This window comes from Panthera leo, chromosome C2, assembly GCF_018350215.1.
Source record: "Panthera leo isolate Ple1 chromosome C2, P.leo_Ple1_pat1.1, whole genome shotgun sequence".
Lineage (NCBI taxonomy): Eukaryota > Metazoa > Chordata > Mammalia > Carnivora > Felidae > Panthera > Panthera leo.
Window position 1 is genome coordinate 122,162,853 of NC_056687.1, and position 20,417 is coordinate 122,183,269.

General features: G+C 36.3%; 1 protein-coding gene across 1 annotated transcript in view; it reads right to left on the bottom strand.

The window, feature by feature from the left end:
- Positions 1 to 10,069: 10,069 nt before the first annotated feature.
- Positions 10,070 to 20,417, bottom strand: part of SLC25A36 (solute carrier family 25 member 36) — a 37,129-nt gene continuing 26,781 nt past the window's right edge. Inside the window, exons 5-7 of the mRNA XM_042955198.1 lie at positions 17,592 to 17,658; positions 14,423 to 14,712; positions 10,070 to 11,628 (exon numbers count right to left, since the gene is read on the bottom strand). Of these exons, the coding sequence (XP_042811132.1) occupies positions 11,435 to 11,628; positions 14,423 to 14,712; positions 17,592 to 17,658 (551 nt within the window). The 3' untranslated portion in view covers positions 10,070 to 11,434. The remainder of the gene's footprint in view (positions 11,629 to 14,422; positions 14,713 to 17,591; positions 17,659 to 20,417) is intronic.

Sequence of the window (20,417 nt, forward strand, 5' to 3'; positions counted from 1 at the left end):
GAGTCTCTAACTATGGTGCCCTAGCTAACCCTAACTAATACAAATGTGTACTTCATTAATTTTCAGCCTTTTTGTCTTGGCAGAAAAATTTAGATTTTTCTCTAAGGACTGTTTGATTTGCATTCATCAGTTTTGACATTTAGAACTTTTATTATTGTCCAGCTCAAAATATTTTGTCCGTGTGTTTGAGCAGACCTACAGTTTATTTGGAAGCATGTGTCTAAATTTCCAAATTTATGAAGTTCTTCAATTATTTATTTGTTGATTTCTAGTTTGATTGCATTGTGGTCAGAGAACATCCTCTGTATGATTTCAACACTTTGAAATCTGATGAGGTTGCTTGGGTCAATTTCTATAAATAGCGTGCATATTCTGCAGATGTTAAGTGCAGTGTTGTATGCGTTTCCATTGGGCCAAGGTTGTTAACCGTACCCTTGAAGTGTATATGCATACTTTTTTTTTGTATCAATTTTTGAGAGAAGTTTGTTAAAGACTCCCACAATTGTGGATTTGTCTGCTTCTTCCTGTGGTTCTTTCAATTTTGGATCTATATGAGGAAATTTTATCAGGCATATGAATATTTTAAATCATTGTATATTTGGTGAAACAAACCTTTTATTACCACACGATGATGTCACAACCTTCCTGAATTCTGGTAATGCTTTCTTGCATTAAAATCTGTTTTCTCTGGTAGTAATTTGGTTACATCTGTTTCCTTTGGGTAGTATTTTCAAGTCTTATCTTTATTCATTCTTTTACTTCCAACCTTAACATGTCCTTATGGTTTAACCATGTCTCTCACAAGTAACTTTTTGTTGTTTTTAAATCCCAGTCTGACAATCTTTAAACTGGAGTATTTAGTCCATTTTCACTAATATTAACCACTGGGTTATTTGGATTTAAAGCCTATTATTTCTGGGGTGTCTGGCTGGCTCAGAATGCAACTCTTGATCCCGGGATTGGGAGTTCGAATCCCACATTAGGCATAGAGTTAACCTAAAAAACAAACAAACTATAATTTCATGTGGTTTATCTCTCATTTCTGGCACTCCTTTTATTTGTTTTATTTTTAATTTATTTTTGAGAGAGAGAGAGAGAGAGAGAGAGAGAGAGAGAGAGAGAATGCACACAAGTGGGGGAGGGGCAGAGAGAGGGAGACCCAGAACCTGAAGCAGGCTCCGGGCTCTGGGCTCCAAGCTATCAGCACAGAGCCCATCATTGGGCTTGAGCCCACGAACTGTGAGATCATGATCCGAGCTGAAGTTGGATGCTTAACCGACTGAGCCATCCAGGAAACCCTCCGGCACTCCTTTTTAACTGATTTTTGAAAAGAATAATTTCATGTGTTCCACTTTGACTGGTATGGAAGTGGTACTATTTCCGTTCTTTCATTGGTTATCCTCCATTTTACAACACACGCTTACCATTTATTTTTATTTTTTTAATGTTTATTTTTGAGAGAGAGAGACAGAGAGAGACAGAGAGAGACAGAGACAGAACATGAGCAGGGGAGAGGCAGAGAGAGGGAGACACAGAATCCAAAGCAGGCTCCAGGCTCTGAGCTGTCAGCACAGAGCCCAATGTGAGGCTCGAACCCACGAACCACGAGATCATGACATGAGCTGAAGTCAGACACTTAACTGACTGAGTCACCCAGGCGCCCCCATACTTAACATTTAAAATGAATTAAAATCTTCATCTTCCACCTGGGTAATGGGAAGCTCATAGAATACTTTAACTCCATTTATCCCCTTCCCTTCTTTCATAAAATCGTAATGTGCTATATTTTGGTCAAATTTTTAAAAATCCCATTGTTATTATTGCCCACCTAACTTACTTTTTCATGTAGCATTTTTCCCTTGCCTCATAGGCCTTCCATCCGTACTTCTGCCTGAAGTGCATCTTTTAGGATTTCCTTTGATGACCCACTGATGGCGCACTCCCAGTTTAAATTTTTCTGAAATTTCTTTATTCCATTCTCACGCCCTAAGGATGTCCTGGGTATAAAATTCTAGTTTGGCAGCACACTGGAAGAAATTGTTCCACTCTCTTCTACTATGCATGTGAAGTGAGTGGTCAGACTGGCTGTCACTGCTTTGACGGATCTGTCAGTGGTAAAATTCTGGCTGTTTTTATCCCCAAACCTCTGCTTTTGGTTATCTAGTTTCACGATACTGTGTGTAGATATGGGTTCCTTTTTGTGTATTCTGTTTGGGAATACTTAGGATTTTCAATCCACGGAGGCGAGTTCTTCATCGGTTGTAGACAATCCTCAGCCTCCATCACTTGAGCTGACCCCTTTGATCCACTCTCTCCGCTTCCCTGGGACAGCAGTCCACCTGCCCGGGGCTTCCTGTGTGTCCCGCCTGCATCTCACCGTCTCCTCTGTATCTTCTGGTGACTCTTCGCAGCATTCTGCTCCATCTTTCAGTTAAACAACTTTTATCAGCTTTGTCCAACTGTGCTTTCTACTTTAGTTTTCACTTCTAGAAGTTATATTTGGTTTTCAAATCTGCTCAGCCATTTTTTAGCATCCCATTCTCCTATTTTCAAGCACGCCTTATATTTTTAAAAATGTGCTCATTTGCATTTTACAATCCATATTTGGTAACTCTAGAATCTTTCTTTTTGGGAGTAGGCTGTTTTTGCTTTTAAGGGTTGTCACCAATGGTGTGGCTTCCTCGTGTGCTTATTATTGACTGGGTACTGCTCACAGTCCTTGAAATTATTGATATGCTTTCAACATGACCAGGGATGAGTGCTTTTTCCAGAAAAGAATGGTCTTTGCTTTTACCACACACTTGGGATCCTGTGTGTCTGGAACCACCTTAGTTCATGATCTTAGGGTCCCCTCCCCACTCTAGCAATGCAAAGTTGGACTTTAATTCTGCTCAGGGGTATTTGGTCGCAGGGATCGGTTTTTTTTTTTTTTTTTTTTTTTACTTCTGTGTTCTGCTCAGCACCAAGGAAACTTTGTCTAGTCCCTTGTAGATGGAAGAACACAAATGTACTACTGGGGCCCCAACTTAAATGGGGAGGGTTCTATCAGACTCCTCAACTTAAGTGGGGCCTGGCCACGTATGCCTGTCTTACTTCTAGGTCTTCAGTGGCTTGGAGTAGTGCTCTTAACTTTCCAGGTTCTTCGCATGTCCTGGATTTGGGCCTGCTCGTTCTTCATTATTATGTTCACTCTCAGATGTTAAGATTTTTATATTTTTCCAGCCTTTTAATTGCACTCATTAGGTGCACTGGCCCTAAAACCTAGCCCACTGCAGGTAGCAGAAATAAAAATCTTCACTTTGCTTTGATGTTCTTCCTATCACTACATTTAGAGGCATGTTTTAATCCAAATTAGGATGCATTGGGATTCATGGAGCCATGGATTCATTTATCAACTCTGGGAAGGTTCCAATTATTTTTAAAGTATTGCCTCCTCTCTATTCTCATTTACTGAATATAATGATGTTATTTTAGCCATTGTCATTCCATGTATTATCTCCTAACAGATCTTTCATAGCCCTTTTTATCTGTTTCTGGTCTTCTAGATAACTTAGATCTTCAAGTTTAAATCACTTCAGTTACATCTATTTTTTACTTACCCATTGAGTTCTTGATTTCAGGGCCTATAGTTTTCATTTTTACGGTTGACTATTAAAGTCTGTTTATTCCTTATTTCATATTGTATGTTTGTCTCTGTAATTACAGCTACTACCTACTCTGCACTTTGCCTCTAAGTCCTTGATGGTGTGAATCTGTTGCTTCTGTAATCACTCCCAGTGGCAAGTCTTATGTGTTTGGTAATAATTAAGCAATGCTCTGGGAATCTGTACGCCTAGCTTTCCAAGATTCTGCTTCTACTGGTACCCAGGGGAGTACCCCCCCATCCTGGAAGCACCACAGCCTGCTGACTCCTTTGGGCCTGGACTCCAGATAGAATTGCTCCTGGAGATCAAAGCCCCAGCACCAGTCTCCACCCTGATGAATCCAAATTTAGTTCTAATTGTTTGGCTTGGGGCTTGGGATGGGGAAGGAAAAGGGGAAAGTCCTTGAGGAACCCTTCTATTTTTTGTGAGCAATGCCTCAAAAAGCATGTTGAGATCTAAGTGTCATGGAGGTGCATAGCTCAGAGGTCCTGCTTACTTGATACCAAAATCAGATACTTTTAAAACCTCCATTTTACTTCTTAAAACATTAAGCACCCTTATTTTATGAACTGTTATTTTGGTAATTCCATTACCTCAAGTCTTCATGGGTTTCATTCTGTAGCATTCAAATTAACTTTTCCTTAAGCATTTTTTTTTACTTTAAATTCTTTAAAAGCATGTTTAAAGTGAACAAATCTTAAATTTACAGCTAACGTATCTTCACGGTACGTACAAACCTGCTTAACTCTACCCAGATGAACAAGTAGGATTTTTCCATTTCTCCAGTAAGTTCCACCAGGCACTTGTTAAGTCAACAGTTCTGTACTGCCATGTCTGCTAATTTGACTTCTATCACGCGGACTACTCTTGCCTGTTAACCTTCATATAAATGGAATACATTTATGTATGTATTCCATATACATATGTATGTCTGTGCCAGACTTCTTTCATCTAACATGTTTTTGATATGCATTCACGTTATTGCATGTAGCAGTAATTCCTACTTTGGTTTTTGTTTCACAATTATTCCACTGCACGAATTTACAATGGACTTTCCCTTGATGTCCACGTTGAGAAATAAAACAGCTATGAACTTGTAGAGATTTTCATTTCTCTTGGAAACTCCCTTCTCCCTTTCCCAACAGTAATAATTCTGCATTATAGAGTAGCAATAAAGTTTCTTAAAAACTGCATCTTTCCAGGGCTGCCTGGGTGGCTCAGTTAAGTGTCTGACTTTGGCTCAGGTCATGATTTCACGGTTTGAGCCTCACCGTCAGTACAGAGCCTACTTTGGATCCTCTGTCCCCCGTCACTTCCCTGCTCTCAAAAAAATAAACATTGAAAAAAAAAAACACTTTCATCTTTCCAAAGTAGCTATACCATTTTACATTCTTAACAGCAGTGTAGCAGTTCATTTCTTCATTTTTGGTGTTGTTTCTACTTGTTCCTGTACTGGGTATATTGTAGTGTTATCTCCTTTGTGGTTCTAATTTGTTTTACTAACCATGTTAAACATCTTTACATAGGTTTTTTAAAAAAAAATGTTTAGGTTATATGTGTTTATGAGTATATCCTGTCTATTGTAAATATTTTCTTGTAGTCTGGGGCTGCATTTTTACCTTTGATGTTTTTTGTTTTTGTTTTAAACTTTGAGGGTTTAATGGTTAGTGCTTTTTGTGGACTCTAACCGCCCCCCCCCCCCCCCCCCCCCCCCCACCCCGCCAAGGTTGCAAAGATACTGCATTTTTTTCAAGGTTTGCAATGTTAATTTTTGCCTTTAGACCCACAGCCACCTTTTATGCATGGTGAGGTAATGGCTCTTTTCATACTAATATCCAGTTGGTCTAGTACACTTATGGGGGGGTGGGGGGGGAGAAACAACAAATATACGCATATAAAACAGGAAAATTTGGATCAAATAACCTAAGCCACTAAAACACCGCACAGTAAGTTCATACAATGGAGATCAATCTTACTGGATAACCTTGAAAGGGAAGATTCAGAAACAGCGACTGAAAGTGGGCCTTTATCCTTGACGGAAGACTCGAGGAATTGAGCTTTGGAAGTGTGGGGGACTGAGACACAGAAAACAGGTGTCTAGCACTAAATTTCACTGAGCTGGATGTGATAAGCTCCTCTGAATGAGACTAGGTTTAGAATCCTAGATCTACCACTAGTTTCAAAATCTCAAGACAGTTACTTTTTGTTATCAGTTCCCAAGAGGGAATCAGAGAAAGTGGGTTATTTCTCCTGATGGGCTGCTAGAACACCTTGATCTTTGTTTCAACAAGAAATGCCCCTCCCGAAACCAGCCTGTCAAATTGCTATTGTTCCAAAGTTTGGTTTCAATACTGTTTTCTCCAGGCAACCTTTCCAGATCTTTCTAAAAGAATTAATTGCCATTAACACTTCCAGAGAACATAGGACATATCCTAACACCCAAGGAACCTAGTGTCTGACTTGCTGTTGTTACACAAAGGCTTTGGGGAAAAAAAAAAATCCAATGGTTCCCAGTAGCCTCAGGATGTAATCTATGTAGATCAGCTTCAAGAACAGTAAACTGTAAATAGTAGCTCTTATTATCCCCCAGTAGGTTTCATTCTAAGCCAATCCCCGTAGGTCTTTCCTCTAAATGAAGGGTTGTTTTGCTAATCACCTGTGTCATCCCAAATGCTACTGAAGACTCTAGTGTAGTAAATAAACAGAACTAAGACTCAGAACAACACCGAGTAAAAAAAAAAAAAACCCATTGTGACTGATTTCCCCCTAATTATCACTTGTGTATTCACTCAATCTCCAGGCTGTTGGAAAACTTCATGAAATCACTGTATAAAGAGCACACTCTATGAACTTAAAATTACTGAATTGATTCCACATATTAAGGTAGTCAGCTGGTTTGTGCAATGCAAGAAAATCAGGAAAATAAAGGAAACCATTTAACTACATCTTGCTTTCTTGCCTGAGTTTATCGGTTGTATGAAGGTCATACCTGAACCTCAAGAAATCACACACTCACAAATTCCTTCCTCTACCACAACTCCTGCTATTCACTAATAAATGAATAAATAAAACTTGGGACACTATTAAAATATGGTCATACCAACCTCAACTAGTATTTTCCCAATGTCTTCACCTCATCCACTATTTCAGTCTTCAGTGGAAAGCAGTCAAAAGGTTTGAGTTTTATGTTTGAGAAAAGGAACAAAACAAATTTGTCCGGATTTCCTTCCTCACTTACAAAACTAGGTGATGTCTGATGGTTGCTATTAATTCGTGAAAACTTAAATAAAACAAATGGACAAAATGTAAAACGGGTAGTTACTATTAACATTTATATCTGTGTCATGTGCTGCAACTTGTCATACATGGTTTCATTTGGTTATTATAACAAGTTTCCAGCTTTTTAATTTTTTCTTAGCTTTCTGAAAGGCTGAAACCAAAACTAACAAAAATTCATGATGTTAAAAGAAATCATTATAACCCAAGGAGTTATCAATCAAATAACTTAGTCGGTCTCCAACTTCTCAGATATATTTTGCAAACTGGATGTTTTGATACATAAAAACGTATGGTACCTAAAGATCAATAAACCTGTGGAAAATATGGCAGAACAGAAATACCTTACTGAATTACAAGGGAATTCGATTATTTGACCTTTTGTTTCCTCTAGAGACATCACTATATGTCTAGCAGACGGGGGCCTAACACCTTGAAAATGGCAATGCACTTTTGTTCTTCACATAGTCCTAAGAAAGTATGATAACATTCTCACCATAATATTAGAATACATTATAGGAAAAAACCCCCATATTTTCATAAGGATGTTTTAATTTTTTAATTTAACAATTCAAATAAAATTCAGCTAGTTAACATAAATAGAATAAATGCACATAATTTACAGCCATGTACACAAAATGCAAGAATAACAAACCTCACGTAAACGGTCAAAAGATACCAACTCCTTTGAAGCTGATTATTTAGCTATGACTAATAGATCATAATTGTTCACATATGAGGGGTACACATTCAAATGTTTTTTAATGTAAAAACTGAAACCAGAATTCTCAGTTTCTAAAAGGGATAGCCTAAAAAGCAGTGTTTAGATTAACAAGAAGTGTAAGGGGATGATGGAGAAGAGACTTGAATGGGCAGAATGCACATTGTATTAAACACCTTCATATAATTAAAACTCCTTCTAATTTAATTCATTTAGAAATACCTTTATTCTTAGGAATGTTAAAGTCATGATCAGTAGACAGAAAGGCTCATCTATTATATTTATTAAGCCAAAAGGGGTCCCTACAGTACTAAAGTCCCGGCAGAAGAGCATGTAAACAACAAAAGATAGGCATGAACAATGCTGAAGAGTAAGGGGATAGATTGATTTCTAGCACTTACATCCTTCAAGTTCAAATTGGTATTTTAGGGATTTCAAACAATCTAAAAACGCTGACATGTTTATACTCCAGTAAAAGAGTAAACACTCATCATTTTTAACAACCTGGTCCTAATACAATAATGCTAGTCCGCAACGGGCATTAGGTTTTAAGAGACAAAAGCTTGGATGAATTAATCTAACAATATTCTATCCTAGTTTCAAAGTTGTAAATAAATTACTTGTGGGCCCAATCTAGGAAGGTTGGTTCCACAAAGTTACATACGTAATGAAAATTAAGACAAAGCTTTGGTGATACAGTATTTGTTTCTTCCTCGATTTAAAAGCACTGTATTATACCCCAGTCACAGGGTTGGTAGTTCTCAGATTTGGACTTTTGAGATTTAGCAAACTGTCTATGTGCTACAGGTACCAAAGTTCTATCTGCTGCTCTATGAGCATATCTTTCAGTATCTACTTCTTTAACGTGAATAAGTTCAATTCAATTTTCTGAGAAGACTGCATAATAAAAGTACAGACCAGTCTGAAGAGTGCTGCCTATCTCTATGCAAGAAATAAAAAGTCATCTGATAGAAAATAGATGAAAACAAAACAGTTAAAAAAAAAACAAACAATCCTTTAAGTATGCATTTTTTTAAACATTTGCATCAATTAAAAAATCTCCAAAGAAATGTTTCAGAGACAAATTTTATACACAACTTTTATATATAGTCTTTTTTTAAAAATTATCTCTATCACACATAAAGTAAACTATAGCAGATTGTGCTTTGGGGAAAAAAAAAAAAGCTTCATTGCTCCTTTCCAGTTGTTGTACAAAGAAACAAAATCTAAGACTCTAAGATCTGGGGCGCCTGGGTGGCTCAGTCGGTTGAGCGTCCGACTTTGGCTCAGGTCATGATCTCACGGTTCGTGGGTTCAAGCCCCGTGTTGGGCTCTGTGCTGACAGCTGGGAGCCTGGAGCCTGCCTCAGATTCTGTGTCTTCCTCTCTCTCTGCTCCTCCCCTGCTCACAGTCTGTAAATCTCTCTCTCAAAAAATAAATAAAAACATTAAAAAAAAAAAAAAAGAGTAAAAAAAGACTCTTAACATCTTTTCTTCCAGTACATAGAGAATACTCTATAGCAGAATATAATGCACTAAAGGTCAACATAAGTTTTACTTGCTAAATACAAACCAGAATAGAATACATGTTCATCCTTGAAGGACACTTATTATGAATTTGCTACAGCTAAATAATAAGATGTTCCTTAGCTGCTGGTTTTCAGATCATTCTTAATCTTATCTGTGGTGTACTGAGATCATTAAGATTAGGGAGAATGTCTGTCCTACATTCAGCACAACTAATGTTTATGCATCTTCACAAGGCAAATGGCACTGTATTAGGCAGTATAAGTGGCACCTGAAAAGGCAAACACTCTAGATTGAGACTTTCTCTACAGATTTAAGTTAGAACCCCCTATTATTGGGTTGCTTTTTTTTTTTTTTTGGCATGTTTCTCACAATAAATGTCAAAGCTAAAAGTCACCATAAAAGGTATGAATAATCCCAAAGGTAATGAAACTGAAATTGCCTTTGGTCTCCAAAGAGATTGGAATATTTTTAAATTCCAATCAAAGCACCTCAAAAACATCCAGTTACTGTTGATTATAATGAGTTAAGAAGGTGAGGAATTTAAGAGGGCACTGTGTTTCATTGGTGACAACAGAGTAAGCTTGCAATGACGTGCTACAATTTTCTATATTAGGGGCACTAGAGCGTACATAGAATATGTAAAACATTTATGTTATTAAAGATCTCCAAAACACTGTATCTAAAACCCAGAAAAATGTTTTGTTGAACACTGTTTCTGCCTAATACATGACCAATGTTTAAAAAAAAATAATCCTAAAGTGGAATTCTCTGTTACTCTCACCCCACCACCACCCCCCAAAAAAAGGCCACAAAGTGCATTCACAAAGAGTCATCCTTAAGATAAAGCCATTGCACAAAATGTACAGTTCATCTATACTGAAATGAGTACCACACTGGAGTTTAATTGTAGATGTTTTATACACCAGTATAGCAACATCCATTAGCAAAGTCTCTTAACAGAATTATAGCAAACATCTTCATAAAGGCCATACATATAATACATTTAAGTATTAAGAGGTACAGGTGAACTCAACAGCAAAATGTAAAAGCTATATCCTGTTAGCACACTGAATCTGAATTAACTTGAATCTTTCTATGATTTACCATTCAAGAAATTAGGATAGCATACATTTCTTGTCAAAAGCAGTTTGTTCATTTACAAAATTGTAAGTCAATTAGGATCACCACCTGTTCGATCAGATGGCAAAGGGCCCCTCTTCGATGTTTATACTGCCCCAGATATTTATAATGCCACCTTAAAAAAAAAAACCTATTACAGCAAAGCTGAAAATTACCATTTTCTCTACAAAATAAATGCAATTTATATTGATCATCTGGAAATAATTCAAAGGTTCAAATTCCTAATGGAGAAAGATTCAGAAGTGGTAAATTTTTTCCACTTTAAGAAAATAATACCTAGGTATGATAGATGATAACTTAAGTCCATAACTAATAAACCACTGAAAAGACAACTGAAGTCATTCACATATCATAAAGATAGAAAAGATCGGAGGACATGCTCAAGTTATTGAAATGGCCAAGAATCAACATTTTACTGGTTTCTTCTGTCCCAAACTATTACCACTGAGTTTGATATGTTAACGAACAATTTAAGTGTCCACATTATGCTAAACATCATGTTCCTGTTAGCAGTGGAAACCAAAACATTTTAAAGCTAAAAATACGCAAGATATTTAGATACTATTTCATTAGCTGTCAAAACTAGTGATGAATAATGCCAAATAATTAACTTTAAAATATTCCAGATCCTCTCAAGGAAATGTGAAAACAATACTAAGGATCTCACTTATTGTTATTTTACAATTTTACAGAAATTACACAGAAGCCAGAGGTAAGACATTTATGACTGTCAATACTATCTTTGGATAGTTACAATATTTATATAATTATGGATGGCTTTATTAGAAGACTGAAAAAGTGCTCATGGAATAAACACTATATTGTGCCATAAATCAACAAAATGCAACTATGTCCCATGGACATGGTAGAGAAAATGGCAATTTGGAGGAAGTAGTGCTTCTAAAGGCTTTTTCTTGGGCAGCCTAGGTTTTTTTCACATTACTGAAAAGACCAAGTAATGCGGTTATTATGATTACTTTAATTCCTACAACCAAACTTTCCTTTAGGCATAGTTACATGTTCCCAAACTATTTTCTTCTGTCCACCATGCTGGCTTCGATACTGCATGGTCCACTGTCATCTTTTGGTCTTCCCTCTTCATAGTATACAGCAGCCTGAAGTTGCTATCCATTGAGAAGGTAGACCACTAATTCATAGGTGGCCATCATAATGGCTGTGTTTGGAATCTGTCTCACCAGATGAGTTGTTAGACCACGGTAAAGAGACCCATAACCTTCTTCTTGAACAACCAAAGACAGTGTCTGAAAAAAAGATCTATATTTTGTTCCCTCTTCACGTAGTCTTGTTCTTACGACTTCTGTTTAGGGGGAAAAAAGTCATTTTAAAACATTAGTGATATCTTTATACCCTCCTAATGCTGAGCATATCCCATTTACCAGTCTTTTAAGTGTACACTTCGGATAAGGAGTGATTTTTAATGCGTAACTGATTGAAACTGGTTATATTACAGTAACACCAAACTTTTTTTATTTAAAAAAAAATTTTTTTTTTTTAAATGTTTATTTATTTTTGAGAGAGACAGAGACAGAGCATAAGAGGCAGAGAGGCAGAGAGGCAGAGAGAGAAGGAGACACAGAGCCCGAAGCAGGCTCCAGGCTCTGAGCTGTCAGCACAGAGCCTGATGCGGGGCTTGAACTCACAGACCATGAGATCATGACCTGAGCTGACGTCAGATGCCCAACCAACTGAGCCACCCAGGAGCCCCACTAACACCAAACTTCTAAGTCAGCTGGCTAAAATCACTAGTGGTAAGTGGTAATTATAACATAGGTTCCTGAATGGTAAAAGAATAAAACAAAAGTATCAGTTGTATACTAATATAGACAAAGGGGAGAATAGATTTTGTAAGAAAAAGGTAAAGAGACAGGAAAAGGAATGTAGGTGGTATCAAGGACGAATACACAAAGATATAGTGACAGAAAAGATTTTAAGTGGACCCTACAATGAAAAAATAGAACAACTAATCTATTCACCACAACTAATCTATTTGGTCCACAAATGCCAACAAGAAATCTCATGTTCATGAGGCTGGATATGTTCAAAATACTAGCCAATCAGCTGAAAGGTTCCATCTGGGAAGCAACTAAGCAAAAATTGTAAAGTTTTAGAGCTCTAAGAAATCTAAAAGATTACGTATAAGTTAGTCCGTATTTCTTAGTTTTGAAAGATGAGGAATCAGGACTGCTGAGAGGTTTTAGTCAGTTGAGAGGCTGGGACAAGAATTCAGAGCTCTCTACTGAAGAGTCTGTTTTTCCAGCACACTACTCCTGATGGGCCTGAGGGAAATGGCCTAGAGACATTTTCACTGCAAATGTTAATATCTGAAATCTCGTGTCCTCTCTTAAAAATTAATGCCATTTACATATTCCACTCTAAAATATTGTTTATAAGTTACCTCTTCTTGTAGTGACGTCATCTCACTGGAAGGAACAAGGTGCTTACAATTCTAAAATTCTGTCTCTCACCTTAGCAGGCCATGGTTCTAGGCATCCCATAGGAGCCAGAACCTAAACAATGCTGATACTGTCCTCTTTTGACTTCTCTTAAAGAAAGAAGTTAGGAACTTCCCTCAGGAAACTGAGAGAACTTCACAGTGCAAATTGGTTAGACTTGGTTTTACTCGTAAATTACATCTTACGAGTAAAATTCTCATTTTACTCATAGCCCTGTTTCATTTGTCTTGATATAGCTTTAATTACAGGGCTTTAGCTTCACAAGGGTGAAGCTAAATGCTCATCAGTGTAACAAGAGTGAAGCATTTAGATTAAAATCCCAAAGCGGGGGTGCCAGGCTGGGTCAGTCAGTGGAGCATGCAATTCTTGATCTTGGGGTTGTGAGTTCGAGCCCCATACTAGATACAGAGATTACTTAAAAAATAACATCTTAAAAGGGCACCTGGGTGGCTCAGTCGGTTAAGCGTCCTACTTCAGCTCAGGTCATGATCTCATAGCTCATGCGTTCTGACAGCTCAGAGCCTAGAGCCTGCTTTGGATTCTGTGTCTCCCTCTCTCTCTCTCCCCCTCCCCTGCTCAAGCTTAAGCTCAATCTCTCTCTCTCTCAAAAATAAATGAACAAAAATAATACTGAAGCAAAACAAACCCCAAACAACAAAATCAAAGGCTACCTTTAAACAAAACAATAAAAGTTACAAAAAAACCCCCAAACCCTCAGCACATCGCAAGACGAATTCTTAAGTAATTTTGTCATCTATTAATAAAATACGCTAATACTGTAAAACTTCAGAGAGAAATAAATCATATATACTTATTTGCCAACATGAAATACTGTAAAATAGGCTGGCCTTTGGGATTACAGACCCGATTTCAAATTTGGGCTCCTCCACTAAAAAAGGTATGTGATCTGAGTAAGCTGTGTGACCTTGGACAACTCAATCTTAACATTTCTTGTTTCCCATTTGAAAATAAAGACAAATTCTGGGTATGTATTAGTATGCTTAGACTTCAACAGAGACGGTTAAGTACTTCACAGAAATTTTTTTGTAGATTAGCACTAATGTATATAAAGTATCTAGCATACCATAACCGTATCCATAGTTTTTTTTTTTAATTTAAAGAAACTTTCCCAAAAGCCACCTGGCTATAATCTGACAGACTCTGGGCTGAAATGTGACTATCCAAAGCCCATGCTAAATCACCACCATGCTACTATAATATATACTGACCTATTAAAACCGTTACTTACAGATTTAATCCCATTATGATGAACTCCTAAGAAACCATATACTGTTTTACTGGAATTCAATAAAATTATAAATGTGCTAATAAGTGGGCCATTGGCTGACATGGGAAAATTTCTAAATTAATAGAATTTTACTCCTATAGGGGCGCCTGGGTGGCTCAGTCGGTTAAGCGGCCGACTTCGGCTCAGGTCATGATCTCACGGTCCGTGAGTTCAAGCCCCGCATCGGGCTCTGTGCTGACAGCTCAGAGCCTGGAGCCTGTTTCGGATTCTGTGTCTCCCTCTCTCTGACCCTCCCCCGTTCATGCTCTGTCTCAAAAATAAATAAACATTAAAAAAAAAAAATGTTAAAAAAAAAGAATTTTACTCCTATAAACTCAAACATCTCTTACCATGTGGATATGCTATAGTTGTGGCACAAGTTTTTGAGGTGGCAGCAGCTAGCATCATTCCCACAAAATCTGATGCTTCTTTTACAGACTCTTCATCATTTTCCATTGTAGAAGCAATCTTATATTCCAGTAGTTTTTGCTTAATACTTTCATAAATAACAAAATGGATAACAGTCTCTGATATGCCAGCATATGAAGCAGACATGCCCCTATAAAATCCTTTAAGTCCATCTGTCTGATACACTTTACGAATACATTCAAAAGCGCCCATTCGTTTTTCCCCACGGTTCCTGAAAAGCAAAAAGGAAAAATCTTATTAATAAAGTAGTATAGGTTTTTAAATAAGGTAAATAAAGTATAGACGAAATCTGCCACTCTAGTACAGAATGATCCTCTGTAACTCATGAAGAAGTGAAACCAAAATTTTAAAACATTCATTTTAGATTTCCTATTCTTTTGCCTGAAGTTTGTCATATTAGATGGGTAACATGTAAATACTTTCTTTTACAAATGCAAAATACAGTATATTAAATCTTCAGTTTCATGTCCTCATTGAAGTTTGTATTGTAGGGATAAGCAATAAAATCCTTTAGTCCAAATACGCTGTGACTGCAGCTCAAGATAAAACAAACCGTCACATCACATTGAATCCAGTTCAAATGAGAAGATTTCTTCTGGACTTAATAACATAAAAGAGTGATTGAGACACCAGTGATGACAGTGTATCATAAAGCAAGTACAATTAATCTAGTATCTGTACGTCTGAGGGATTCTTCCAAACCCACTCAGTTCTTCCCTAAAAATGACTATGAGAATTAAAGTCAAATTTCCTATGATCCTTTTAAGGCAACAGCCAGTATCATGGTGAAAAGTGAATGAGGATCTCTATAGTTATCAAGTAGTTATTGAGTATTGTGTCCAATAAAACTTCCTTAGTGCTACTTAATGGCACAGCATTTACTCTTACACATATACAATTTTGAGTTTGTAAAAGTATTACTTTATACTATGATTCTCCCAATAAAACCTTACCTATAAGAAATGGGTTTAAATGCTACCTACAGGGAAAAAAATAGAAAATTTACCTATTTATAAATTAATACAGCCTGTTTCAGACATAAAATAAAAACACAATTAAGATACCCACCTGATAACCTACAGATTCCTCCAGTTTTATGAACTAATTATTGTTTAGAGCTAATGACTATCCTCAACTAATGACACTGTATGAATACTTTCTCAGTTGAGTGATCCATACAACCAATTGTAATCAGTTTCTGCCATCAGAGACTTCTTCACAAGAAGTTAAAATGCTACAAGTCCAAAGGGTAATATACAAACACAGCTCTGTTCTTGATCTCAGTTATAAATGAGCATCCTCAAACCAGCCTTTCACTATTACCCCAAACCCACCCCATTCCCCACCACTCCCAAGCCTAAGAACTTGTGCTGTTGTGCGTTAAAATTAGAAGTGAAAAAAATAATAAGAGTTTTAAGCCATACTTTTCTCAGGACCCCCTACAGATCCACCTTATAACATCCTGCAGTATACCCCTGGTAGCTTATAGTAGTATAATATGGACCGGCATCTCACATTTCTTTAACCTTTGGGTTGTTTTAGCTGCCACTACTTTTCAGATCTCTTAGCTTTAAGAAATAAACCTTGAGGGGCGCCTGGGTGGCTCAGTTGGTTAAGCGTCCGACTTCGGCTCAGGTCATGATCTCACAGTTTGTGGGTTCGAGCCCCGCATCGGGCTCTGTGCTGACAGCTCAGAGCCTGGAGCCTGTTTCGGATTCTGTGTCTCCCTCTCTCTCTGCCCCTCCCCCACTCGCACTCTGTCTCTGTCTCAAAAATAAATAAACATTAAAAAAAAAAAAAGAAATAAACTTTGAGTTTTGCTTCACCATTTAGGATTTCATTAAAAATTATTCAGATGAAACAAGAATTAGAGCTATTTCAAGTCTCCAAATAGCATACAGTTCAACATAAAATGTAAACAACAGATATTTAAGCAGGCATAATTATTGATTTCTCATATCAGTTTTATTTATAGTCTATGAGATATAACACTATTTTCCCATGCCATAAAATGTAAAAAAGGTGGAAATTTGTTATAGTCTACTTCAGAAAGGCTGAAAGTTTCAAAAGTCTCATTATTATTGTTATAATACGCCAACAGGATCATCTTTCCATAAAAGTATTATTTTTCCCATCATCCATACTAAAGGCCAACAGGAATTGAGATGGGAAGACTCTAAACTGCACTGCTTCTGGCCTTTGCTCAGTTCCCAGAACACACCAGAGGCCCTAACCTCAAGACCTATGAGGTTTGCACAGACCACTGCCTCTGCTTAAAAATGGGCTCAAAGCAACATTCCCCAACTATTCCACTTAATGTTGGTCCCCAATGTCTCTTGGTATATCCCTAGAACATAGCAGTATCTGCTCAACATAGATCTATCAAATGAATGAATTGTGCTACCATAAAGTGGCCAGTGGTAACAGATCAAGTCTATGAATATATGAGAGCTAAATCCCATGCCAGGCCTCTCTGTACACAAGGCTACTAAATTTGAGCAATGCTCCTCAAAGATTCAGTCTAGACCAGCTGATCCTGTCGGTTAACTGTTGGGTGGTTGATTATAATCATTCATGTAGTGAAACTATCACTGCTTGGCCTAGATTAATATATATTCTTTTCCTTTTATTTAAAAACACAACACATAGGGGCACCTGGGTGGCTCAGTTAGTTGAGCTCCTGACTCTTGATTTCAGCTAGGTCAGGATCTCAGGGTCGTGAGATCAAACCCTGCGTTAGGCGTGGAGCCTGCTTAAGATTCTCTCTCTCCCTCTGCCTCTCTCCTGCTCTCAGGTGCACTCTCAAGAAATAAAATAATAAGGAAATAAGCAAGCAAATAAATAAATACATAAATAGAAACACATAATCTACATTCTTCCTTAGCAAGTGTCATATTGCCAACTATTATATATATCACTTTTGCTTCTGATGGCAGACCCAAGTTTCAAAAACCAAACAAAAAAGCAAATTCAGCAGCCAAAAAAGGGAAAAAACATAGTTAGATACATGGCACTGAAATCTCACATATAAATTTATAGGAAAAAATTAGTTGAAACCAACTTTAATTTTGTTTTAATGAATTAACATACCTTGCATCGAGCTGTAACCGAGTCTTTACAAGCCAAATGGGGTTGGTCGCTGTGATTGCAGTAAAACCTAAACAAACATGTTTAAAATGAACTCTGGTAAAAATGAAGAACTATTAAGTTAAAGGTTTTAAATAGTATATAAATCTATATTAAAGAAAATGCATAATAAATATTTAAACTATTAAGTGATGTATACTTTACACTTTCATTTTACAAACCCATATAATCATGAACGTTTGTAGTTTATTTCCAATCTACATTCTCAAATTCTGACCGTAACTAAACAATTCTTTTAAGAGCAAATTCTGATTATATATAAATTCCTCTCCCACCATATTCAGAATATTCTCTGGGGCACCCATCTACACTCTAAGCTAAATTTAAAACCCCATGTTTACAGACAAATCTAATAGAAATTTGGTATATTCTAGGGCTTTTTAGCATGCAAGCTCTACAACAGCTACTTGACATCCTTAAATCACAATTCTCTATCTTAAAAGTGGATTCTACCTAAAGGCCAGCATTTACTATATATGATCTTAATGGGGCTGTATAACAGGACTGTTGTTTGCCCTTATGAATGCTTTATATAAACGTATGCTTACTAATACTGTTAAAATAATGGTATCACAGAAGTAAGGTTTCTGTTAGGGTTAATAGGAAAGATCTATTTTTCATCCACTTAAACACATACAAAAATTCAAAAGTTCGAAAAGTAACAAACTGAAACTTCCCTCTCACTTATAGACACTTAAGAGAGAAACTCAGAGTAGAAGGTAGTTCTAACTTACTTTAAAACTTAAGTACTATATATTATCAGTGCAGAGGGTGGTCACCTAAGATGGCTCATTCTAGTTAGTAAATTAACATTTCTGGAACAGGGTATCTAGACTATTGCATATCTTTTACTTGCTATCTTCCTACTGTTACTGAAAAATAGCCCATGAAATGTCATCTTGAAAACGGGAATTTATGAAGATTGCTTCATCTTTATAAAACAGGGCTTTGATATATTGCTTGTGAACACTGAAGATCACTACAGAAACCTCACAGAACTACTTCTATCAAGCCAGATTTATTCAACTGGCCTTTAAATTCAGTGAAACTTACATGCAGAAATGTCTAAGGATCTTAACTGTTTTAATACTTTCTATCAACTAGCTTTTAGAAAGGTGGAATATAACCAGCACATTTAATGTGAGTAAAGTGAATTCAGAAAGAAAAATGCTGGGGTGCACTTAAAAATAATTTTGGTTTCTAAGTTAACATATACTGCAGAACCAATCATTATCCTTCCTTGGCTTTTGAAGTTACTATGGGTATATCTAAAATGCAAAATAATTTTACTAAATTGTACAAAGTAGTATTTAGTCTCATAGGTTCTTTTCCCTACCATAATGTCAGACAGTTAGCTAACTCAAACGTTATTCCCTTAATCCACTGTTTTAACACCGTAGAAATAGCCAGATGTCTCACAAAAAGATGCTTAAAATTGAATCTATTTATAAAACATGATAAATGGAATAGAAATTTGGTTTGATAACTTGCCCAATTTTCTAATAGTTCTATAGTCTCCATTTCTCTTTAGTGCTTTTAATACTGCATACATATGTATAAAACTAGTATGGAAACAATTTTCTATGTGCCAGTATTAAAATAATAAAAATTTAAAGTGTTGGACCAGCTGTCAGGAGCATTTTTAATAAATAAGAGTTTCTTTTCATATATAAATTCTTAGAAAAGGAGAAGAGAAGAAAAATATGACCCTGTTAGATCAGTTTAAATATTCTGGAAAGATTTTTCTTGCATGTTCCAGCTTAAAGGAGAATAAAGTTAAAAGAATTTTTTTTCTTTTCTTGACTCTCATTTTCTTAAGTGAAAAACTCAAACTAAATACATTCAAATTATATTTTAAGGTAAATGTGCACCTGATAGTATTCTGGCCATACCCCTAAATTGATGATTCTTTGTTTTTTAACTTAAATAGTTATTATTAGCTAAATATCTGTATAGCAATATTAGGGGGTTTATTAGTAAAAGCCCACAAAGCTGCACAAGGCAACAAAATATTCTGCATTATTCACAATAGCCTTTATTAATTATCCTGTGGAAATTAAGAAAAAATATTTGCTTTTCATTAAATTTTGAAAGCCTAAAACTGGGAATCCTTATGCCGAACTTTTACCTGTCTAGGTAAAAATCTCATTCAATCTATTATACTTTATTTGTAAATATGAGCAAAGTTTTTTTAATATTAGTTGTATTTTAAAAAATAAACTTAGTACCCAAACTTGATACTCTCCCAAGTCACAAAATTCCTCAATTAAAAGCTGAAAAAAATACCATATGTAAACTTTAAAATGTTGCATTTAATTATTACTAGAAATTAATTTTTAAATATCAGTGAATAAAATTTTAAATTATTCTGTACACACTAATGAACAATGATAGGGCGCAAACAACAGGTATTTCTCACTTAACTAAAATTCATTTCCAGATACAAACTGATCTATAGAACAGGACACATTAAAATTCAGGTAAGAGAGTGCTGCCATCTTATCCCTCTATAACTGCTACTATCAGTAACTTGTGCTTTAACTAGAGTTGTTCTGGCTCAAATCCCCCAATAAAAAGCCAGATCTTAATGAAGACACTAGCCTAAATGCTGGCGAACCATTAGACAGAATCTAGGCATAATGCACAGCTTTTTAGCTATTGGCCTTACCATAGTTAAAATTCTAGTCCTGGAATTTGATGCTATTACATTCTCTTAACCACACTTTATTAAACTAACTAGATATTAGGCTAATTCAATCTATAAAAACA